This window comes from Hypanus sabinus, chromosome 20 (assembly GCF_030144855.1).
Source record: "Hypanus sabinus isolate sHypSab1 chromosome 20, sHypSab1.hap1, whole genome shotgun sequence".
Lineage (NCBI taxonomy): Eukaryota > Metazoa > Chordata > Chondrichthyes > Myliobatiformes > Dasyatidae > Hypanus > Hypanus sabinus.
The window spans coordinates 22,497,906-22,523,609 of record NC_082725.1 but is presented as its reverse complement, the minus strand read 5'-3'; the positions used below and the strand labels follow the sequence as shown (position 1 = coordinate 22,523,609).

Here is a 25,704-nt window from a genome sequence, read left to right as displayed (position 1 = left end):
TTTGATTCACCTACAGAATTAGCCAACTACCATTAAAGTGATGACCTTTATAGCTTTTACAGGCATTGGGTTTAAATCACGGCTCCCAAATGTAAGGTGCAGGAAGTACAGCTAATCCTTCAGCTCTAGCTCTTACACACTTCTTCATTAATTTATCTAGTGAGCAAATTTCCTTTTATGATCACATAAGGCTCGTATGGCACAGCAAATAATTTTAGTGCTGAATGCAGAATTCATGAAGCTAGCAGTGTTAGGAAATGTGAAACTGCAATTCAAATTCTTCAATGATAATTTCCTCCACTGCTTCTGTAGCTGAAGGCACTAGCAACGTAACTTAGTCATTCCTCCTCCTTCCCCTCTCCAGAGGCCACAGGAATTATTGGAGGACTGTGGAAAATGATACAATTAATCCAAGTTTTTAAAAAATACCATATTGGATAAGGAACAATGGCAGTCTTTGCAATATATTGTCCTGACGTTACCTGCCTTTTCACAGACATCGGCAGAGACAGTGGTTAGCTCACCTTCAGTTTCAGATTCATTTATTTACCACATGTATATCGAAGTATACGATGAAATGCATTGTTTGTGTTAACAACCAACACAGCCTAAGGATTTGCTGGGGGCAGTCCACAGGTGTCGCCACACTTTCATAACAATGTCACGGTTGATCGTTCTGCATTATTCCCATATTCCTTTGGCCTTCAAGGATCTATTGATCTCTGCATTCATTAAATTCAACATCATCTCGAGAAGTAAACAAATCCAAAGATCCACAACATAAGCACAAGAGACTGCAGCTGCTAGAAATCCAGAGCAGCACACGAAATGCTGGAGGAGCAGAGATCTGAGCCCTTTAAGACTTTTCTCATCTCAACCCTGCCTTCTTTTTCTGAAGTAGTGACTCCAAAGTCTCCAACAGTCTCACAGAAAATACAACTCCAAATCCTTTATAAAACTATTTTGTGTCAATGAAATCACCTCCCATTTTTGCCATGGGATGTAGGCCCCAGTCTCCTTTCAGGAGAATTCCTCCATTTTTGGCATATGACCTAATAATATACCATTTCTTGACTGGCAGCACAGATAGAGCGCTGCTCTGTCAAGCTTATCATCTGTGGATCTAAAATGTGCCAAAGAATGAAGTGCAGGTTTTCTATCTACTCCCACAAGGCGATGTTCACACAAAACTTGCATGTACATTGCTTTACAGATTGAACAATATTCAACTCCCAAAGCAAAAAAAAACCCCCGAATGTTTATGAGTTAGATTATCTGAATACTGGCCCCACTCTCAGAATGATGGCACTGAATGAAAAACTCTCGATTTACCCTAACAATTCTAATGCAAAAATTCTTTTTGGCATACGCTTCAACATACACAATACATATATATGTATTAGGGAGAGAATAACGGAAAATGTTCTCACTGACCTGAAATATTAACACTCTCTCTCTTCCCCTCTTTGCTCACTCCCTCTCTCTCTGTGCGCTCTGTGCCTGGGCTGCAAATTATTTTCAATATATCTCACTAGATACTTTAATCAGGGCCAGAGCAATGACACCCACTGTGGTCTCAAAGAAAATGACCCACAAAAACCTGTCAAATTCATACGACAAAGTCAATTTATTACAGAAGTACGTATATACACTACCTTCAGATACATTTTTTACAGGCATTTAAGGGAAAAATAATACATAAATGGACAAAATCTGACAACCAATGTGCAAAAGAGGCAAACTGTGCAAACACTGAGAACATGAGTTATAAAGAGCCCTTGAAAGTGAGTTTGTAGGTCGTAAAATCAGTTCAGGGTAGTGGGGAATTAAATCCATTATCAATGTCAAAATCTTCCCCTTTCCTAAAGTCAATTGCTATCTGCATAGAGTCTCGAATGTTCTGGTAACCAGCAACAGTGATGTCATCAATCAAAAGGAGAACCAACAAAATTGAAGAATTCTCTTACAGTCAACCAGGTCAAAAATGCATAACTATTAACTATTTTTCAATATTTTGCCGTGTACAAAATATAGAATGGAACACATGCATAGGATAAAAAAAGCTGCTGAAATATCATGCACAAATACTTTGAAATGGGAAAATCAATTTAAAATCTATTCTAAAGAGGGAATGTAGTATGAGGGAATTATAGCCCTTATACATAAAATTAGGATATGGCAACTAAAAGGGTAACTAAGCAAAGAACATGACCTTTGAACCTTACACATATCTCTCGTACAACAAAATATAACACCTTCAAGAAATTTCACAGTTAATTAGTTGGCAAATAAGTTCTGTCAAGTCACTGATTTGCCTTGATTATACATCTGGAGGGATAGGACAGCATTCACGTTTCACTACATATGTACTGTACCAGAAATTGTTGTCAGTTTCAGGTTATAATGACATCAAACACTTGTAGTTTCCCCATTATTTTCACCTGAGAATTCAAGCGTTTTCAATTTTATGCAAAAACACAGACCCCTTTCTCTCTCTCCACAGTCAACGAAATAAGGTCCTCATACTTGTTGTCCGAAGAAAGGCTAAACAAGACCTTGCATGCAGTAGGAGAAAACTCCTTTCAAAGTTCAAAGGAAATTTATTATCAACGTACATACACATCACCATATACAACCCTGAGATCCTTTTGCATGCATTAATACTTTCACAAACCTGTTTAACAATAGCAACTTTTCACGAATCAGAAAGTATTGTCAAAGAAAATTAAACAGCACAGGAATTACATTCATTCAAAAGGTCAATTATTTTGTTACTGCCTCACAGTGCCAGTGCATGCTGTCAGCCACAATAATGATTACAATCAAAGCTCACAAATGGATAGAATAAAGAATAATAACACATTCTATTCTTTCATTAAAAATGTTGAATGTGCCTTATAGATATTTTTACAGCATCTTCTGTGCAAAACTAGGATTTCAAGGCAATTTCAGATTATTCTACTCAGATTTAATTTTTTAATTTTACTACAACCTTGGTTGTGGCGCAGACCAGGCCTCATTAATGCCTCAGGGTCACCTACTGTGGCTGCCTAGGAAGGAGACAGCGGAGCTGGCTGTGTGCTGCCGGATTCTGTGCTGGGTTGGGGTCAGTGCTGCCCTCCAGTGTTCGCTCAGTGGAAGAGAAGCTGGACTGCATTTGACTGCAGCTACACTGCGTAATATGAGGAACTATTGCGGATGTTCTTGTAGAAACATGGCACCATCAATCTACGTGCAATGACATTCAGGGTCTTGGGCTATATTTTTTTTAATTTTTATGCTTTCTGAAATCATAATTATATGTGCGATGGTTCTGTTTTTGCAGCTTGGCCCCAGGGGAACGCTGTTTTGTTTAGCTGTATTGATGTGTATGGTTGAATGACAATTCAACTTGAACTTAAATTTAAACTTGAATGACAGATTTACAACTGGTATCTGCTCAGAAGAATTATCTCTGCAGGCAACCAAAGTGTTATACCTGCCCATTCACCCTCACCTCCATTCATGGCCCCAAACAGTCTTTCCAGGTGACGCAACACTTCGCCTGCTAACCTGCTGGGGCGATCTATTGTGCCTGGTACTTCCGATGCAGCCTCCTCTACATCAATGAGAACCACATTGTTGTAAATTGGGGGACCGCTTTGCTGAGCAGCTCCACTCCACTGTGAGAAACGAACTTCCTGTTGACCAAACACTTTAATTCTCATTCCCATTCCTGTTCCAACATGTTGGTCCATGGCCTCCTCTTGTGCCAACATAATGCTACCCGCAGGGTGGAGCAGCAACACCTTATATTCCATCTGGGTAGCCTCCAACCTAATGGCATGAATATCAATTTCTCCTTCCGGTTAAAAACAAAATTCCCTCCCTCTCCTTTCTTAATCTATTCCCACTCCGGCCTCTTACCTCTTCTCACATGCCTATCACCTTCCCCCTGGTGCCCTTCCTCCAATGGTCCACTCTCCTCTCCTATCAGATTCCTTTCTCTCCAACTCTTTACTTTTCCCACTCGCCCGGCTTCACTTCTCACCTTTTAGCCATCCTCCTTCCTCTCCCCCACCTTTTTATTCTGACATCTTCCACTTTCCTTTCCAGTTCTAAAGGGTCTCGGCCGGAAACGCTGACTGCTTCTTCGTTTCCATAGTTGCTGTCTGACCTGCTGAGTTTTGTGTGTGTTGCTTTGGATTTTCAGCATCTGCAGAACTTCTTAGTTTCAGAAGAATCAAGTTCAAGTTTACTGTCATCTGATTGTACGTATATACAACAATGCTTCTCCGGACGTAAGTAAGTTAATAAAATATAACCCCAAATGCACGAAGTGCAGCACAGGTGAACAGTTAACAGCTCATTGTCCTTGTGACAAGACTTTGGTCGGGGCAGGGTACTCATCAGTCTCACAGCTTGAGGGAAGAAGCTGTTACACAGTCAAGTGGTCCTAATCCTGATGCTTCTGTACTTCCCTCCCGAGGGTAGTGGGTCTAAGAGATTGTGGGATGGGTGGTAGGGATCTTCAACAATGCTTTGGGCCTTTCATCTGCAACACTCCCAGTAAATGTCACAAACACGAAAGGACGAGTCCAGTGATCCTCTGAGCAGTTTTTACTATTTACTGCGGGTTTTTGTGGTCTGATGTCTCGCGGCTTCCTTATCACATAATGATGCAGCCATACAGGACATTCTCGATGGTGCTCCTGTAGAAAGTTGTTAGAACGGGGACAGGGAGCCTTGCACACTTCAATCCCCTCAGAAAGTGTAGAAGCTGCTGTGCCTTCTTGAGCAGTGAGGTGTTGTTGCAGGTCCAGATAAGTTTGTCCGATATGTATCCACCAAGGAACTTGTTGCTCTTCACTCTCTCCACAAGGTCCATTGATGGTGCAATGCAGGGTGGTCAACCTGTGCCTTCCTGAAGTCCACAATCATCTCTTTTGAACTGTCCATACCGAGACTCCAGTTGTTGTTCTCACACCATTTGACAAGGCCCTCTGCCTCCTCTCTGCATGCCGGCTCATCATTGTACTGACCACTGTCGTATCATCAGCGAACTTGATGATGATGTTTGAGTTGAATCTGGCACTGCAATCATGAGTCAGCAGCGTAAACAGCAGACCATTTGGCACACAACCACGGGGAGCAGTCGTGCTCAGCTTGAGATGTTGCTGCCAACTCAGGTTGACTGGAGGAAGACCAAGATCCAGTTACGGAGAGGGGTGCTGATTCCCAACAAAGACAGTTTACACAACAGCCTCTGGGGGATGACTGTCTTAAACGCTGATCTGAAATCAATGAACAACATCCCGCCATATGAGGCATAATTTTCTGAGTGGGACAGGACAGAGTGGAGGGCTGATGCTATGGCATCAACAAAATCAGAATCAGGTTTATTATCACTGGAATATGTTGCGAAATTTGTCATTATGAAGCAGCAGTACATTGCAATACATAATAACTGTAAATTTCAGTAATAATTATACATGTTTTTTAAAAGTTAAATTAAAAAAGTAGTGCAAAGAGAGAGAAAAATAGAAAAGAAAGAGGGGAGCATTTATGGGTTCAATACCCTTTCAGAAATCTGTTGGCAGAGGGGAAGAAGCTATTCCTGAAATACTGAGTGTGTGCCTTTAGGCTTCTGTACCTCCCCCGCTGATGGCAGCAATAAGAAGAGGGCATGTACTGGGTGATGGGCTCCTTAACGATGGATGCTGCTTTTCTGAGGCATTGCTCCTTGAAGATGTCCTGGATGGTGCGGAGGACAGTCCCAAGATTGAGCCGACTGAGTTCACAACTTTCCACAGCTAATTTCAATCCCGTGCAGTAGCAGATGGTGCTACAGCCAGTTAGAACGTTCTCCCCGGGGGACCAGTGTAATGCTCTCCATTGGCATACCAGTTTGAGTGGCAGGCCAACTAGAAAAGGTCCAAAGCAGCTAGAAGGTGGGATTTTATACGAGATATGTACAGGCACTAGGCCAGGATTACAACGCACTCCTCTCAGGTAAACTATTCTTAACAAAGCAATGAAGGCAGAGTAAAGGCAATGCTATTAAAAAGGTGAGAATGAAGATAAATACATTGCTGTTGAGCTGTGGGAGTCTCTTGGGAACTTTGAAACCTCACACCTACACTAATTAAACACAATCACAGGAGAAAAGCTGTGGCTGGTTCTGACTACTTGCAGGCGGCAATCTGGAACACATAGCCAGACTTAGTCCAACTAATGCCAAAATGGCATTTCACGTCAACAGCAATAAAATACATCCCCAATCAATGGGCCTGCCCAGTACAACTGGGCAAATACTCTCCGTACATTTTACAGGGGTCTATGCTGTTACTCCACTGCAATTAAATGTTTACAGGCTATTGATAATTCAGTTACACACACATTTGGGAGGCTTTGGGAGTAAACACCAAGGGAAAAATCCAGAGCTGAAGTCCCTAACACAGTCCTGCATTGAGGTCAACGCTGATTGGCAGCTCCTCTTGGCGCTGCTGGTACCAAACTGTATCGGTCTCTGCCGTCCTTTGGGTTCATTAGATGCGTGGAGAAGGGGAGTTTGCTACATGGGCAACAGCTTACTCTCCATATCGTACTACCCAGGCCTGTGCATCTAGACACCTAGGATGCAACATCCATGGTTGATCCTGACCGACGGATGCAAGCTACTACAAGCTGCCAAGAACAAATCATGGAGACGAAACTTATTCCCTTCGTTTTTACCACGGCTCCACTCATGCAACTAGTTACCACTATAAACATAATAAACATGCAACAGAGAGTCCAATGCAGATAGAGAACAGATGCATTGCTCCTACAGTGCATATTCTGTGACTGACTGGGATTCCTCCCACATTCCAAAGAAATACTGGTAGGTTAATTGGTTGCCATATTATTCCTTGGAATAGATAAGTGGTAAAAGAATCAAAGATGAGTTGATGCACATGTGATAGAGAATATATTGCAGAGCCACATGGAAATAAGGAGCAGAGACGATGGGTTTGATGGAATTGTTCTGCTAGCAACTAGCATGGCTGACAGACTGAATAATTTTCTGATCATGGTGAGTTCATAAGTATTCCATTGACCTTTGGTTTATTGCTCTGCAAGTCAATGATTATTGTGTTATATCCCTGCTGAATAAAAGACTATCAAAATAATGCCTCAGTATTTATAAAGACATACCTTGGACCTGTACCACAGCCAATCCGCTCTCCTTTGAAATATACAGCTACAGTGTATGTCCTGGCATGAGATGGTCCCACTGTCTGAAGAATCCTGAGAAAACAATATATAAACTTAATAGCTCTCAATCAAACATTTTAAAACAAAACCTTCATTCAGACAGCTTGGGAAAGCAAAGCAGATCATTCACTGCACATTTGAGAACGCAGACTTAATAAACCTGAAGAATCCCCATGCACAAGCAGTGCATCTACACAATTAATCCTATGCAACCACAAAGTGGACCTCAGCAAGTTCTTAGGTCAACCTAAAAGAATTAAGCTGGTCCGCAGGTCAAAGTCCTAAATTGAGGCAAGGCTAACTTTGTTGGCATTAGACAGGAGCATGCGAAGATTGAATGGTAGGGGCTGCCAGCAGGTAAAAGGACTGTTCACTTCAATACTGAACTGATCACTCAACACAATGCATGGACTCACTTTCAAGGACTCTACAACTTATGTTCTCAGTATTATATATTTACTTACTTATTATTAGTATCTGCACAATTTAGCTTCTTTTGCACATTAGTTGCCTGTCAGTATTTATATTTTTAATTTATTCTATTGTATTTCTTTGTTCTTCTGTGAATGCCTGCAAGAAAATAAACCTCAGGGTAGTATATGGTGAGCTATATTAAGATAATAAATTTACCTTGAACTTTGAGGGAAGCTTCTGTTAAACTTCTACCCCACTGTTACAAGATATTAAATGGTTCACTAATACTATAAAATGGACTCTGTATCTCACAATCTACCTCGTTATGAACTTGCATCTATCTGTCTACCTGCACTGCATTTTCTCTGTGACTGTAACACTTTATTCTGTACTCTGTTATTGTTTTTAACCTCTCACTACCTCAATACACTGAGTAATGAATTGAACTGTATGAACAGTATGTATGCAAGACAAGCTTTTCACTGTTCCTCAGCATTACAACAAACTAATTCCAGTTCCAATTAAGAGAAGTGCAGGATGGCAGGATAAGGGAACTCCAGTTAATGAGGGATAATGATGGTCTGGACAGCAAAAATAAAGAGGCATAAATCAGCTGGGAATACCAGGAATCCCCAGAGTACAATGAATTGGCAGTGTAATGGACAATAAAGGAAGCTGGAACAGGATCAGGATCAATTGGCAAAACAGGCAGAGGGAATTTAGCACAAGTGTGAAGTGAAGCCAAGGCAGGACTTACAGGTAAATGACAGGGCCATTGAGAACGTTGCAGAACAGAAGGAACTAGGGGAACAGAACTTAGCTTCATTGACATTGGCAACAAAGTTAGACAGGTGAAGATGTATGACACACTTGAATATATTGCAGCTGGTGAGACCACACTTGGTGTATCATGCAAAGTTCTGGTTGGCAAGCTATTTACAAAAATGTGATTAAACTAGAGAAGGCGCTGAAAAGGTTCATAAGGATGTTGCTGGGATTGCAGAGTTTAAAGATAAAGATTAGCTTTGTCACATGTACATCCAAATGTGCACTTGCATCAAATCAAATCATCAAGGATTGTGCCGCAAATGTCGCAACACTTCTGGCGTCAAAATAGCATGCCCACAGCTTACTAATCCTAACCCTACACCTTTGAGTTGTGGAGGCCAAGTCACTGGGGATAGTTAAATCTGAGGGTGATTTGTAAGGGCATCAAAGGTTGCAGGGAGAGGACAGGAGAACGGGCATGAGAGGGTTAATAAATCAGCCATGATGGAAAGGTGCAGCAGACTGGATGGGACGAATGGCTAATTCAGCTCCCATGTCTTATGGAACTAGAGCACTCAAGGGGTCATAAGGAGAACATATGAGCACTTCACAGACGGTGGGAATCGAACTCCGATCGGCGATCTGTGAAGTGATTGCATTAACTGCAGTGTTACTGCGCTGTGTGAGGTGTAAGGAGAGATTGGATAGGTTGGGACTACTTCCCATGGAGCATAGCAGGCTGTAATGTGACCTCATTGGGGTTTACAAGATCATGAGAGGCATCAAGGAGGAGGATAATCACAGTCTTTTTCCCAAGGTAGGGAAGTCTAAAGTTAGAAAGCAAAGTGAGGGGAATGATTTAAAGGAGTTCAGATGAGTAGGTTTTTCCACACAGATGGCCAGGGGGTGTAAAGAGTGAAATGCCAGGGGAATCAGTGAGGCGAGTACAATTACAACCATTAGAAGACATTCAAAGAGATACACGTATAGGAAAGGTTTAGAGGGATATGGGCCATGCATGCAACAGCTCAGTGGTCAGTATGGATAAGTTAGGCCGAAGGGCCTATTTTCTTGCTGCAAAATTCTTTGAGTCTATCAGCCTATTGGATTCGGGAGAGTCTTGTAAAGAATTCAAGAGCAGAATCACGAAGAAAGGGCATAAAATAAACCCCTGAAGTGGGGCATTACAAAAAGTTTGGTGAGCACTGAATTAAAGCACTGAGTTATTTCAACCTACAGCCATAAAGGAAAATAGCAAAGAGAGAGACAAAAATCAGAAAAAAAAAATGTGTATCTATTGATATAGAGGCAGTAGGACTGACTTATATATTTTAAAAATGACAAGGAACATGACAACTGGGGAAAAAAATTAAAAGTCTATATTCCCCTCGATCAATGGAATAAATGCTCATTTTTGCATGCAATTTACAGCTTTACAGAAACACAGAAAGAAGGATTTGAAATGTGATGAGCCTTGAAACCAACTTTGTCATCAGCACAGAAGCAACAGATCTGAAATCTGGTACCTTGTCTGCTAAGGCAGAGTCTGTGAGTGTGATTGTCAGGCTGTTGCTCGACAAGTCTGTGGGACAGCTTCCCAATTAGTGATCAGTCACCAAGCGTTCGTGAGAAGGATTCTGAGAGTCGACAAGGTTGGGAGCAGCCTGCTATGTCCAGAATCAGCTTCTAAGTGAAAGCTGGGCGGTTGGTTCAGCTTTATTCTTATTCTAATGATACAACTGAGTGCCTTGCTATGTCACTCCAGCAGGCAGTTAAGAGTCAATCACCGTACTTCCTTGAACACAGTAAAATTTCCCAAGGCACTTCACAGGAATATTATCACATATAATTTTAAATGGTGCCTTAAAAGTGGCTTAACAGAGGAGAGAGCTCAAGGTTGAGGGAATGAGTAAAGGAACTACAGCTTAGAATGTTAAATCAAAGACACAGAAGCCAATTATAAAATGTTAAAGAACGTATACACAGAACAGTATAGTGCCAGAACAGGCCCTTTGGCCCACAATGACTGTGCCAACCATGAAGCCAAATGAAAATAATCCTACCTGCCTGCATATGATCCTTATCCCTCCACTCCCTTCACATTCATGCTTCTGTCTGCAGCTCTCTTAGATTGTGTCTCCTTCCTCCACCCCTGCATTTCAGCTAACTACCTCTCTTTGCTTAAGAAAAATCTGCTCCACAAATCTCTAAAACCTCCCCTCCTCTCACCTTGGCTATGCCCTCTAGTAGTTCCCGTCTGCCCTGGGAAAGAGACTTTGACTATCTACCTAATCTTGCGTCCCTCATAATTTAACAAACAAACCAGGTCTTCCATGAGACATTTCAAAGAAAACAATCCAAATCTGTCCAACCCCTTCTTCTAGCTAACACTCTCTAACCCAGACAGGATCCTACTGAACCATGCCTGCACCCTCTCCACACACCCTTCCAGAACAGAACGAGTAGAACTGAATATTCCGAACATGGCCAAGACAGTTCCAAACAGCTTCAAACTGAGGGGTGATCGGAAGGTGAGGAGGGAGGAATTTAAATAGCCGAGAGGCTCCCCATGCAGAAGGGCAGCCAAAACAAAGCATTCGAAAAACAAGGAAGAAAGAGTTAAACTCCAAAGTGTTGCTGGACGGGGCATCAATGGAGACAGCACAGGGGGTGAAGGGATAAATGGACCAGTGTTAACTAAGATATATTTTGAAGCCTGCTTTGAGAATAATGAAGCAAGCACATCTAGACGTAACAAAGACATATGAAGGCTTTGGATGCAGAGTCAGATGATATATTGTTAGATCGCCAGTAGAACAGTATATCACAGCAATAGTCCCTTCGGCCCATCATGTTATACTGAACCAATTAAATTAGTAACCAAATAGCCAACTAAACTAATCACTTCTGCCCACGCAATGTCTGTATCTTCCTATTTCCTTCACATTCACATGCCTAACTAAACACTACAGGCTGACCTCAGATTTGATCATCACCGTATTGGAATGTAAGCACTTAAATAGTCCTACAGTCAGGAAATGTTTAATTTTTTTCATCAGGTTTAACTTTTAAAATGATCTTCTATTAGCAATGTTCACTTATTAAAATGGTTTCCAGTCAGACAACGTTTTAGCTAATAACGAGAAGGCAAATATCTCAGAGTGATTCATCAGACTACAGCCGAACACAGTCCCTGAAGACACGCTTTACTTCCATGTAACTGAGTCCAACTTAATGATTTGATTTACAGTTCAGTCAAGGCTAAGCTTTGGAGAACAAATCTTATGAAAATTGAACTTGTTACAATTAACTGTGAGTGGTAAAGTGGAAACATGTAGATCCTCATGTGGCTGGAGTGAATAAAACATGGGATGCTGGTAATACATGGTTCATAGTTTTGACAAGATCTACAATTCCAGATCAAAATCTGCAATATTTAAATACCTTACTCTTTGCTACAAAACCTTGCATAAAGCTAGACTTGGAATGAAATATTTACTCTTGTTTTGACAGTACAACTGTGGAATACTATATCAATTTGCCATTAATGACTCCAGTGAGGCCTTAATAGGGAAAAGAAAAACACACTGCCTAATAATTTTTCCATGTTAATTTGTTTTTAGGGGATAAAAATACTCAAAATTGCATTAAAACATTTGCAATGGTTAGTTGGTGCTTAATTCTGGGAACACAACCACTTCCCTCATATCTTCATCTGCTAAAGTTGATGTGAGATATACATGGTCTATAGAGGCTACCCATCTCAGCGTTGCATTCCAAAATATTTCAGAATAATCACACTACTAAGGGTTCTGATTACAAATAATTTAATAACAATTTAGTTATGCTCCAGCAATCCTCCTTGAATCTGAAGTATATTAGACCAGAGAGGAATGCAATAATTCTGGTGATGCAGACAGGCACAGAAGAAAATTTATAATCTCGCCTTATAGTTAATGATCTTCACAAAACAAAAGCATTTGCATTCGCTCCACATAATAAAACTCACTTGTACAGAGGGATGTCGGGCTCTTTCCCCTCTGTTCTGAGGGTCAGGCAACATTGTTGTAGTTGAGACTTGGGGTCATTCCAATCCTGGTTCAGTATAAACTCCTGCAGCAACATAAAAGAAAGGCCATTAAAAATTAAAACCTGTGCATGTCGACTGACTTAACTTGTTCACTTTATCTTTTCCATCAAACATAACCTTTGCACACTTAACATATAAGGTTTTATCTTCTGAAGCAAACAAGTGATAGGACATAGGTAACACAGTAACACCAAAACAGTCTAGGATTCAGACCAATTCTATATAGTTTTACATGCATCTGTCTGGGAACCTTGCCACAAAGAATACCACAGGGAAATAAAAAGCACAAGTACACTGAAGAAAATGCTGGTTTACAAGTATTATTGTTATGCTCTACTGGCAGCAGCATTAACATCTGCAAATTGTCAGAAAACGTCGCAGGTTGGTATTAAAATGAGACGCACAATTCTGAAGTTCATACATGGTGATAAAATCTTTTTTCAATTGGAGATCCAAATACTGACGCACAAGTTTGAAATTGATCTGCAATATTATGTCAGATGCAAAGATTTCCACAACAGCAAGAAGGTATACATTGAAATGTACTGACCTTCAGTCTTGGGAAAAAACATACGTTCATGAAAGTGCGGACATAATCCAGGTCCTGGTCGATATAAAGTGCAGCTATGAATGCTAAGTAAAAGAGAAAATTAAGTTTTAACAATGACACATTATTACTGTTGACCACGGTGCATCGGTTGAATTCCCCACAGTCACGGGTATACTGTATTCAGCGCTGAATGAGCCCATTCAGTTCATCGTGTCCCTGATGTATGAAAACCACCTGGAGTCTCAAGCCACTTCCTTGCTCACAGTGTACAGTTTTACAAGTTTCAGCCCATCGAATCTTTGCGCAGGAGCATTTGCAAACTGTTGAGGATTTTTACCTTGACCACCTTTTCACTTTGTGAGTTCCAGATCTCAACGTCACTCCAAGCTATAACACTTTCCTTCCAATCATGAGACGATAACGCATTGAGATATAGCAGCAGAATTAGGCCATCTCACCCATCAAGAATGTTCTGCCGTTTCATCATGACTGATCCAATTTTCCTCTCAGAGCCAATCTCCTGACTTCTCCCCATATCCCTTCATGCCCTGACCAATCAAGAATCTATCAACTTCTGCCTTAGATATAAATAAAGATTTGGCCTCCACAGCTGCTTGTAGCAAAGAATTCCACAGATTCACCACTCCCTGACTACAGAGTACAACCACTCAAACCTATGTCCCTGGGTCTTACTCAAACCTGCTAAAGATCCCAGCATCTTGACCTCTTAAGTTGATGTTCTATTTGCCAGCATTCAAAAATTAAAGAAACATCTATGTTCAAAAGAAAAATAGAAGTTGACAGATCAGTTTCAGACACACCTTTAAGTTTGTGGGGATACCCCTACAAGAACATCCTGTCACCTCATGCTCTTACTGAACATGTGTACCTTAACGGCAGCCATTGTTTGAGTGCCAATACACTGAGCCAGACTGTTCTCAAAGCACCAAATCTAGCAGCAGCTCCATAATGCACCGAGCGAGGCAGTGAATACATGTCACATTAGTCCCCTCAGTTTTAGGCCACGCTTATCTGGGCATTTAGCCTGGCCCCATTCAGTCAACAGTGTCGCCAACCTAGATAAAGAAGGCCCCAGAAGGGAGGCAGTTTGTTTTATATTAAAAAAAACCTGAAATGTTCTTAATGTTACAATTAAGTAACATAGCGAATGCAGCTTAAAATAATTCTATATTCACATTAAGTATTTAAATGCGCTACTATTATTTTCAATATCTCAGATAATCAGACACATTTGAAAACTATGAAGGAAGCCTCTGAGACTTTGTGGATGACGCTGGCAGCAGGCACTGGAAGCTGTGAACCTGAAGCATGGGTTGGGCTCAACATGATCCCTGCTAACAGTGTGAAAAGTGGCGGTCTCTTGTATACCAACCCCAGACCTTGTAACTACAACAGATGGTACGGAGCAGGGGGGACTGGGTTGGGAGAAGGGGAAACGGGGGGGGGAGTGGGGGTGGTAGTGGGTAGAAAGTAGGGCTTCAATAGAGTTGAAACTGGTCATTGGTCGCCAATATTAAGTGTGTGCACTCTTTATCTGCCTCATTCCCATGCATTTGACTCTATCATTTCCAATGGAATCAAATGCGTTCCAGGTTAAATACAACTGCTGACCAATACCAGCAACCAATGATAGACTTTACCCTGTGTGTCAGTGTTGTATTGTTTAAAAACGACTTCTTCTCCACCATAAAAGGTAAATTTTAACCAAACGTGCTCTTTAGAGTAGACCTCCATCAAATTTTGTAGATGGCCCCACTACAGAGGGCCGTGTTTCAAATAATGATGAGTCAAAGAAGAGGAAGTAAATGAAGAGCATGATGTCATGACAGCAACCTTTCAATGTTGGTAAAACAAAAGAGCCAGTAATTGACTTCAGGAAAGAGGAGAATGGGAGGTTATGGTACACATGCTCTTGTTTACTGTACATCAACGGTGCTGAGGTTGAGGGGGTTGAGAGTATCAAGTTTCTTGATGTGAACATCACTAATTGCCTGTTCTAGTTAAGCACACCGACTCCATTGCCAAGAAAGCTCACCAGCGCCTCTACTTCCTCAGATTGCTAAAGAAATTTGCATGTTATAGTAAAGTTATGAGTTATAAGGAAAGATTTAATAGGTTAGGATTGTATTCTTTAGAATATAGAAGATTGAGAGATTTGATGGGGATATACAGAACTATAAGGGGTATAGATAGGGTTAATGCAAACAAGCTTTTTCCACTGAGTTTGGGTGAGTCTACAACCAGAGGTATGGGTTAAGGGTGAAAGGTGAGAAGTTTAAGGGAACACGACGGGAAACTTCTTCACTCAGAGGCTCGTGAGAGTGTGGAATGAGCTGCCAGCACAAGAGGTGCATCCGAGTTCGATTTCAACGTTTAAGAAAAGTTTGGATAGGTACCTGGATAGTAATGGTATATGGAGAACTATGGTCCTCAGTGCAAGTTGTTTGGGAGTAGGCAGTTTAAATGGTTTTGGTGTGGACTAGATGGGCCAAGGAGCCTGTTTCTGTGTTGTACCTCTCTATGACCCTCATCAATTCTTATAGATATACCACAGAAAGCATCCTATCTGTATGCATCATGGTTTGGCATGACAATTGCTCTGCCCGTGACTACAAAATCTGGAGCTGTGAACATGGTTCAGTACGGTCAGGGAAACAAGTTTCCCCTCAATGGACCCTGTCTACTCTTCTCACTGCTTTGGTAAAGCAGCCACCATCATCAAAAGTCTTTGATCCAAAGATACAAAATCCTCAGAGAATGCACCACAGGCTTAAGGACAGCTTCTATCTGACTATCATGAGCCTCAAATGGTTCCCTCGTACAACTTGATGTACTGTTGACCTCACAATCTACCCGGTTGTGACCTTGCCCCTTACTATCTACCTATAAAACTTTATTCTGCACTCTGCTATTGTTTAAACTTGCATTACCTCAATGAACGTATGGACGGTATACAAGTCACTTTTTTCCCCACTGTACCACAGTCATGTGACAATCATAAAACAATTTCACTAAATTAGCAACTATGAAAATGCGGAATTTAGCTATGGCAAGAGCCTAGATTTCCCACGAGACCACTGGCCTCTGTCCTTCAGTTGCAATTCACCACCTCCTGACCCCATTCCCTCCTTCAACTCCACACTCAACGGGTGGCATCCTAAATATGCCCTTGCAATGGTATCAGAATGCCCTTTTCGCATTGCAGAAACCATGGCAACGCAGAACACTGCTTAGCCTATCACACATGCCAGTGCTTTGAGAGAGAGAGCCAATTAATCCCACTCCTACGCCACTCTTTCCTCAGCAGAGCCCTGTTTTCTTTTCCTGTGCAACTAAGTATGCATCCAATTCTCTTTTGACAGTGATGAATGAAGCTGCTTCCACCACCTTTATAGGCAGTGCAAGCAAGATCACAAGAGATGGCTGTGTGAAAGCTGTATTTCCCTGAATCCTCTCTCTGGATTAGATACAATACCTTCCTTTAAAATTTAAGCTGGTTATTTAACAACATCCATATAGCACCCTTAACACTGTTAAACACACTAAGATGCTTCAAAGGAGCATTATCAAACAAACTTTGGCCGCAAATGTACTTTGAAATGGAAGATGGTGGATTTCTCACATCATAACTTTCATGTACAACAGGCAGAGAGTCATAAAGCTTTTACTTTACCGTGAACAGCCTAACCTTCTGCGCGATTTTCCTCAGATTACTGTGCATAAAATACTACAAGTTGGGCATGGCTTCAGGAATCAGCATATATTTATGAATTAAAAGAGATACAGGGAAAAAAATAAACCTTTGACAGCCCTCCTTGTGTCACCTCTGCAGGCAGTGGAGTACAGCCATTATTGTAATGTAGGAAATGAGACATTATGTTTGAGTAGAACACAGTAAGCTCCCATAAGTAGCAAACAGATAATCTAATTTGGTGATGTGGAGAGAGATGAATATTGGCCTAGGAACCGGAGATATCCTCACCGCTCTCCTTCGAAGAGTTGTCATGAGGTGTTTTATGATCCGCCCACGAGGCAGAATGGGCCTGGGTTTAACTTCTTACATGAAGGAAGGCATCTCCAGCTGCAGACCAATGGAACATCAGCCCGTATTTTTGCACTCTGGAGTGAGAAGCAAATCTCTATCCTTCCAACACAGAGGAAGGAGTGTCATCCACTAAGCCATAAGACACAGGAGCAGAATTAGGCAATTCGGCCCATTGAGTCTGTTCTGTCAATCCCGCTTTATCAGAACAACTCCTTCCTTCTCACTGTATGACTAAGCATGAGCCTACCAAGCTCAACTTTAAATATACCCAATGACTTGCCCCGCCCAGCCACCCGTAGCACATTCCACAGATTCACCCAGCATCTAGCTCAGGGGTTCCACACATTTATTTTGCCATGGACCAATACCATTAAGCAAGGGGTCCATGGACCCCAGATTGCTCTCTGTTCTAAAGGGACGCCCTTCTATTCTGAGGTTGTGCCCTCCGATTCGAGACTCCCCCACTACAGGAAACATCCCTCTCCACAACCACTCTATCAAGGTCTTTCAAGATTCAATAGCTTTCAATGAGCATTTGAATGAAACAAAAATAAAGCATTTAGTATAGACTTGTATGAGATCAGAAAGTGATGTTCTGCTTATGTAACACGACGTACACAAAGCACTCACATTCTAAAAGGTCAGCCAGGGTCTTGGTTCGGAGCGCTACAGGCCTTTTGGTTTTATCATTTGTGATGGCAAAGTCCTGCATACCCAGTTCTTCTGCTACTTTGGCCTGCGTGCGGTTGTTGACCAGGGAGCTTCGCAGCAGCTGCAACGACAACAATCCCAGCAGGAGCACAGTTACAACCACTTCCCTCCAACATTCAGTATTAAGCTAAAGCTAGATAATGGAAATGCAGAAACAGAACAGGAAATGCTGGAAACACTCAACAAGTCTACCAGCATCTGCATAGAAAGAGGGCATTTCTAATTGAAATTCATTCATTAGAACACTCTTTAGCAATTTCTGAATGGCTGTAGTTTCTTGTACATAATGTCATCCCGTATTGAGAAGTGAAAAACTCCTGGTTTGATGTCTAGAAACTGAGTTCATGCTTCAGGTCAGTGCAGTCTGCTTCCAGCATTTTTTACTTTTCCTTCAGACTTTTTAGTAAGATTTCTGTGGCTCTGGAACAAATGAACCCGAAGGAAAGACACCACGCCAAGCACGCGTCACGATTTCCGTCTGTACCACCGTAAAGGTGCACTTCCACTACTTACCCGGACTCCTGCAGCAAACCCATAGCATCCAGTAACCAGGGCGAGGCAAACTGCCCCCGAAGTTACACAGCAAGCTGACTGAAGTGACCAGAGTCTGAACCAGAAAATGTCTCAGAACAGACAAAGTTCTGGTAAAATCAGGAGTAGAGGGCAAAACAAAGGGTGGGGAAGAAAGCTAATTGATAAACAAAAAATAACTACAAGTACCACATTGTACCCATTTAAAAAAAATGATTGTGGATATAATGGAACTGCAAACCCATGGATGCTGGTTGGAAACAAGACATGCTCTCTGGCATCACACATGGCTTATTACGATCCACTGTAGTTCCTGTGCAAGCTGGCACTGGATAAATAAACAAAAGCTTGAGATATAATGCCCCTTTTCACTTATAAACATTCACCCAGTAATTATCTTTTAATAATAATCTCTTTCACTGCACTCCGCTGTTAACTGAACATCAAAACTGAGAACTGAATATCAAAAATGAAGAATCCCAATCGCTACGGGCAAGGAACAAAAACAGAGAGAGCAGGGAAAGCTGGACAGACACACCACTTCATCATCCCTGGCGGGAGAGGCCAGTGGCAGAGCAACAAGTTCAATAAAAATCGCAGACTAAGAATTGATAATGAAAATACAAACAGTGAGATAAAACAGGAAATAAAAAAATAAAGTAAATGGAGGTGGTCACCCATCATAAGAATTTTCGAGTAAGCTAGATGTTAAAATTTTACATTGCATCATAATTATTTTTATTGACTTATTTTAGAAGAAGATTTACAAAACATTTCAATCCTGCAAAAAGTGCGAGGAGCTTTGATTGAAGTCGTTAATTTATGCCAAAGATGAGAAAAGATAACTCCGCCAAGGATGTTCCCCAGCCCAGCTGTGAAAGGAAGGAGGGTTGGGCATGGGACGAACAACCCCGAGCCTGTAAAAACCCAGTCCTACAGAAATGCAAAGAGGAGCCCCAAACCCCTCATCCCTGGAAGAGAAAGGGCACAGGCTAATCTTGGAGACAACTTGAAAGACAAACCCAGGACAGGGAACTCTGGCCAGCATCTGTCGGTAGGTTATGACCCACAGTAGGCGTGACAGGGCATAAATAAGTACCTTTGAGAAAAGTTACAGAGGTCTGGCACAAAGCTTAGATCCTAATAAGATATTAATTTAAATAATAATGGCTTGTGTGTGTCTCACCGTTAAGTGGCCCTCGTGGTGGTCTGGGAAGTGTATGAATAAGTATTCAGTAGCTACCAATTGCATTATAGAGTCTCCAAGGAATTCCATCCTCTGATTGTGACCCCTGCAAAAGAAAGATCAATACTGAGAAAATCAATGAGTGCTAAGCAAACAACAAATTAAATTGAAAAGCACTCAAATTATGCTGGGTCTCTGTAATTACATGGACCAAAGAGCTTTTAGGACACAATTAAAAATGACTGTTGACTAGCTTCATAAGCATCCAAAGACTGTTCTTTACATCTCTGATTAAAGCAGAATCTTGTGTTGTACAGCTCTATTCATAAAGTTCAATTTATTTTCCTTTATCTGACATTCCTGCAAATGAACAGAGCAAACTATTGTGCAGATTAAAAGCACCCTTAAGGACATTATGACATATCTAGGATTAAATACTTTATACGACTTTATACGTGGTGCTACTGTGAAACCTGTGTCAATACAAATTACGGAAAAGCATCTAACAAATGCCAACTGTGTGCTGAAGACAGACCTTCATTTATTTATTTTTGCGATACAACACACTATAGGCTCTCTTGGCTCTTCGAGCAGTGCCAGCCAGGAACCACTGATTTAATCCTAGCCGAATCAAGGGACAACTTACAATGACCAATTAATCTGCCAACTGGTACGTACACCTTTGGACTACGGGAGAAAACCAGCGCACCCGGGGGAAAACCATGCGGTCACGGGGAAAACGTACAAACTCCTTACAGGCAGCAGCGGGAATTGAACCCGGGTCAATGGTACTGTAAAAGCACTGTACTAACCAGTATGCTACTCACATTCACATAGTGCCTTTACATTCAGTTCATTGCATCTCAAAACATTTTATAGCTAATGATTTGCTTACAAAGAAAATTCACCGTTGCAATGTAGGAAATGCTGTAGCTAGTTTGTACACACACTCCAACAAAATATCTATGTGCCCACGACAAGGTCATTTTTTTTGTGTGATGTTTGTTGGCTGAGGGAAGAATAATGGAGGGAGAGTAACACCCCTGTTCCCTCCAAATGCCAATGGACCTCCTAAATCCACCTAAGAAAGAGCACGTGGACTTCATTTTAAGGTCTGGTATGTCCTCCACTGGTGCATAAGCACAGGTTTTTAGACACAAGTTGCAGGAATGGGGGTTTTAAACTGTTGAATCTCATGGATTTTGCTCAGGCATTTTTTTTATTTAAATGGTGCTAAACCATCAAAAGAGAACCCCTAAACGGCAGTACTACAGCTACAAGAAAGCAGTGCTGATTGAGACATAACCAGCTGCAGCACTTCTGCCAAGTCAGGGTAGACTGAATGCTTCTAACATGCTCCAGAGATTAATTTTATTGCACAAAACAGCAAGCACAAACAAAGCAAAGAAACTAAGCATACAGCCACCATTTAATAAAGTTTCAAGTGTGCAGGTTCAGTCACTTCCCATACATTGATAAGAGTTACTTGTAACTAAGAGCTGGCATAGCCAATATTTCACATTTTAGAGTCACAGTGAGCCAATAAAGAATAAGGGCTCATTTCCAAGATCAATCGGAGACGCACTTCTCTCACCATGGATATTTTACTCATTTTAAAAACCCACCCACCCCTTCACCTTCCATTGAAACCAGTCTCCAGTCTTCACCTTCAACTGGGAGAATATTTTAGTGAGGAAAGAAAGCTTTGTGAGAGAGGGCACGCCTTCCTCTAATGAGGCAGCAATAGCTTGTTATTTCAATGGAAAAGCTATTCAAAGTCACTGACGTCAAATCAGCTTCAGCAATCTCACTCAAGCCCTTCAGACAAGGAAATGGATCCTTTTTAGTTCTGTATTATTAATGCATCAAACCATAATTCTCAAAGAAAAAAACATTCAGCAATATGTTCAGAATGATACCTAACATTCAAAAATCAGAAGAATTTTTGAATTCATTTCAATACTATTAAGATTATTTGACAATAAAATAAGCAGTCAGAACCTGTCATCAGGATTATGTATGATAGCTTTGAATGATTTATTACTGATTTTAGTAGAATTACTGAGATACAGAAATATATTTTCTAATGGATCCAAAACATAAATTAAATTGACTTCTCAAAATAAATCTGCACATACCACCTCTTTCATTTACTCACTGCTTAATGGTTCTGGACTGAAGTTAATAATCATGCTTGAAGCTAGAAGGGCCGGTGTGATGGGATAAAATCAGGGTAAGAATTTTGCCTCCCATCGACTTAAAACTATGGCAATGTGAGCAGTCACGATAGTGGTAAACGTCTGCTTGAGGTTCCTGCCACTGCCTGTAAGGTGTTTGCACATTCCCCCCCGTGAGTGCATGGGTTTCCTCCCATATGCCAAAGACACACCAGCCAGTAGGTTAATTGATCATTGTAAATTGTCCCGTGATTAGACTAGGGTTAAATCTGGGGATCGCTGGGTGGTGCAGCTCGAAGGGGCCAGAAGGGTCTAGTTCGCATTGTATCTCAATTAAATAAATAAATAAATAGATAGATAGATAGATAGATAAATAAACTCAGTTTCAGACACTAGAACTGTCTCCTCCTCAGAAACCAGTAAATACTTAGAGCAGAGAGAAAGATAGTGCTGAAACATATTCCAACAAAAGCAGCATTAATACTGCATAGAAACTAGTCACTGAAGGATGGTTGTATATTAATTATGAGGGTACAATTAATCATTTCTAATAGCTTGGACATCAAAACTGAGTGAGAGTTGTTAATCAATCATCAATGTTTACTAAAGAGATAGATTTTTTTTATTCTCAAGGGGATCAGGGAGTACATGGAAAAATGTAAAAACTAGTAGAAAATCCAAGTGTTCTCCAGTTACGAGGCAGTACTCTGTAAAGGTGAATAGATCTTTTTTTTGCGTGTGTCATACTCTGCAGAGCCTCAGCAACCACTTATTCTTTCAAGTGGTTGCCGTGGAGGAAAGATTCTGTGAGTGGTGCCCCACATACTTCTCACAACACAGTGTTTTTCTTTTACGAGGCTGAGTTGCGAGCTCGACACTCAACCCGGCACGGATGGAAAGTGCGTCCAGGAGCGGCCCGACTGGATTCAAATTCGGGAACCTTCGCTCCGGAGTCCGGCACTGATGTCACTGCGCCACCAGCCGGACTACCTGACAGCAAATGAAAAAGCTGAACATTTCTCAATCTAATTTCTAGATGATGGACTTCTAAGAATGAATAATGGGGGTGGGGGGGGGGAGATCTGGAATTGCTTGGATAGATCAAGTGAACGGATTGCTAAGAATCTTGGAGAGGTGCAGCATGGAAGAAGACTATTAGGCCCAATGTATTCTTTGGCAGAGGCATTCCATTAGTCTCACATTGCTGCACTTCTCTCAATGTACAGCAAGCCACCTTTTAAAAAAAAGATCAGCTTTACTTGTCACATATACATTGAAACATACAAGAGAATGCATTATTTGTGTCAACAACCAACATAACCCGAATATGTGCTGAAGGCAGTCCTCAAGTGTCACTGTGCTTCCGATGCCAACCCAGCAAGATCATAATTCATAAAACTAATCCATACACCTTTTGGAACGGGAGAGGAAACTGGAGCCCCCAGAAGAAACACACGAGGTCACGGATAGAGCGTACAAACTCCTAACAGACAGCAGCAGGAATTGAACTATTTTCTGATCATTGCTGCTGTAAACCGCTACGTTATAGTACCATGTCCACGTTTAACCTTTAACTGTGTGTTGGTGACAATCGAGCCGTTGAACATGTCCGCCAGTTCTTATTGATCAGATTTAGTGGGTAAAAGTTTTGAAAAAAGGACAGCTAAGAGTAAGAGTTCAACAAATGAATTGAACTGAACCTCTGGTGCTCTAGCTTCCTCCCACGTTCCAAAGGTGCACGGGCTGGTACGCTAATCGGTCACAATTAGAGAGCATGGGCTTGTCGGGCTGGGAGGGGCCTGTGGGCTTGTTAACTTGCTGTATCTCTAAAAGAACGGGTCAAATCAGTAAGGAATTCAGAAACAGCCTTGCAGAGACTCCGGTGAACACACAGGGTGAGAGGGGACAAATTCCTTACAGGATTAGTTAGTGTACAAATTCTCAATCGACAATCAGGTCCACCAACCTGGGGGAGGGAGAGGTGTCGAACCTTTAGAATTCTTTAAAGGGCTGTGCAAGCTCTTTGTGTCCATTCAAAACAGAGATTGATAAGATTTGTGGTTACCAAGGGAACCAAGCAAAACAGGGTCATGCTGGAAACTGGCACCTGAGGTAGAAGATCAGCCAGGATTTTGATGGATGGCAGAGGAAGCTCAAAGGGCCAGATAGCCTGCAAGGTAGCATAGTGGCTTGTATAAATCGGGGTTCAGTTCCCACCGCTGTTTGAAGGGAGTTTCTACTTTCTCCCCATGATCACAAGGGTTTCCTCTGGGTGTTCCAGTTTCTGCCCTCATTCCAAAGACGTATGAGTTAGGGTAAATTGTGGGCAATGCTATGTGGGTGCTGGAAGCATGGGCCTCCCCCCGGCTCATCTCAGATTGTGTCAGCCGTATTTCACTGTATGCTTTGATGTACGTGTGACAAATAAAGCTAATCTTTAATTAATCTTCAATCCTATTTGTTAATCTCCAAAAATTTCTACTCTACAAGATGCAGCTAAACAGTAGGCACAACAGCAGCTGCACTTCTTTTGGAGTTTCCAAAGAGTTGGTTTGTCACCTGAAACACCCTTGAATTCCTACAGTTGTACCATTGAGAGCATTCTTACCGGCTGCATCACTGGCTGCATGGGGAGGGGGCTCCTGCACAGCTGCAGAGAGCTGTAAACTTAGTCAGCTCCATCATGGGCACTAGCCTCTGTAGAATCCAGGACATCTTCAAGAAGCAAAGTCTCAAAAGGCGGTGTCTATCATTAAGGACCCCATCACACAGGTTATGCCTTATTCTCATTGCTACCTTCAGGAAGGAGATACAGAAGCCTGAAGGCACACACTCAATGATTCAGGAACCGTTTCTTCCCCTCTGCCATCCGATTTCCAAAATGGACATTGAACCCATGAACACTACTTCACTCCTTTTTCTAATTTTCATTTTTGCACTACTTACTTATTATTTTATTGTAAGTCATGTTTTTTTTTCTGTTATTATGCATTGCATTACACTGCTGGCTCAAAGTCTACAAATTTCACGACATAGGCTGGTAATATTAAACCTGATGGTCCCTCTCATAAGGATACAAGAAAACAGGAACATCAATAGGATTATGATCTTGGCTGATCTATGCTGGCATCAGCTCCTCTTCTGCAGTGTTTCTCCACAACGCTTTCTCCTGATCTATTAAATATTTATCCACTTCCATTTTAAATGTTTCCTGGAGGAGGTGCAAATGAGATTCACCAGGCTAATCTCCAAGTTTCTCTCCCCTCCCCCACCCCCAACACGCATGAACGGGTCCTTTATCCTGAAAAGATCTGGCTGTTCAACTCCTTATTTAGGGCACTTTCAGTCAAATGAGAGATCTATAGAAACATAAAATTATGAAAGGGATAGATAGGTAGATAGAGACAGGAAACTTGCTTCCACTGGTAGGTGAGACTAGAACTAGAGGCGGTGGCCTCAAGATTCGGGGGAGTAGATTTAGGACGGAGATGAGGAGGAACTGCTTTTCCCAGAGAGTGGTGAACCTGTGGAATTCTCTGCCCAATGAAGCACTGGAGGCGACCTCAGTAAATATATTTAAGACAAGGTCAGATAGATTTTTGCATTGCAGAGGAATTAAGGGTTATGAGGAAAAGGCAGGTAGGGGGAGATGCATCTGTGGCCAGATCAGCCACCATCTTACAGAATGGCGGAGCAGGTTCAATGGACCAGATGGCCTACTCCAGCTGTTATTTATGCTCTTATGCCCTTATATCCTCCCATAATCCCCTTTAGGAGGGGAAGTGTGCAATCAGTGATTCGGAGACACAACAGACACTTGTAACAGCAGGCTTACAATCAAACCAATCCATGGCCTAACAGTCCTGGGTCTTCAATAGCACAGCACAACTCCTAAGCCAGTGATTTTTCAAACAACCATAAACTCTCTTTATCCTGGCTGTTCAACTCCTTATTTAAGGCACGCTCAATAATATA

At 41.7% G+C, this 25,704-nt stretch overlaps 1 protein-coding gene across 1 annotated transcript in view; it reads right to left on the bottom strand.

Moving 5' to 3' along the window:
- Positions 1–25,704, bottom strand: part of drosha (drosha ribonuclease III) — a 177,703-nt gene that overhangs the window by 18,751 nt on the left and 133,248 nt on the right. The window contains exons 26-30 of the mRNA XM_059945237.1: positions 19,553–19,658; positions 17,755–17,896; positions 13,059–13,141; positions 12,428–12,531; positions 7,177–7,269 (exon numbers count right to left, since the gene is read on the bottom strand). Of these exons, the coding sequence (XP_059801220.1) occupies positions 7,177–7,269; positions 12,428–12,531; positions 13,059–13,141; positions 17,755–17,896; positions 19,553–19,658 (528 nt within the window). The remainder of the gene's footprint in view (positions 1–7,176; positions 7,270–12,427; positions 12,532–13,058; positions 13,142–17,754; positions 17,897–19,552; positions 19,659–25,704) is intronic.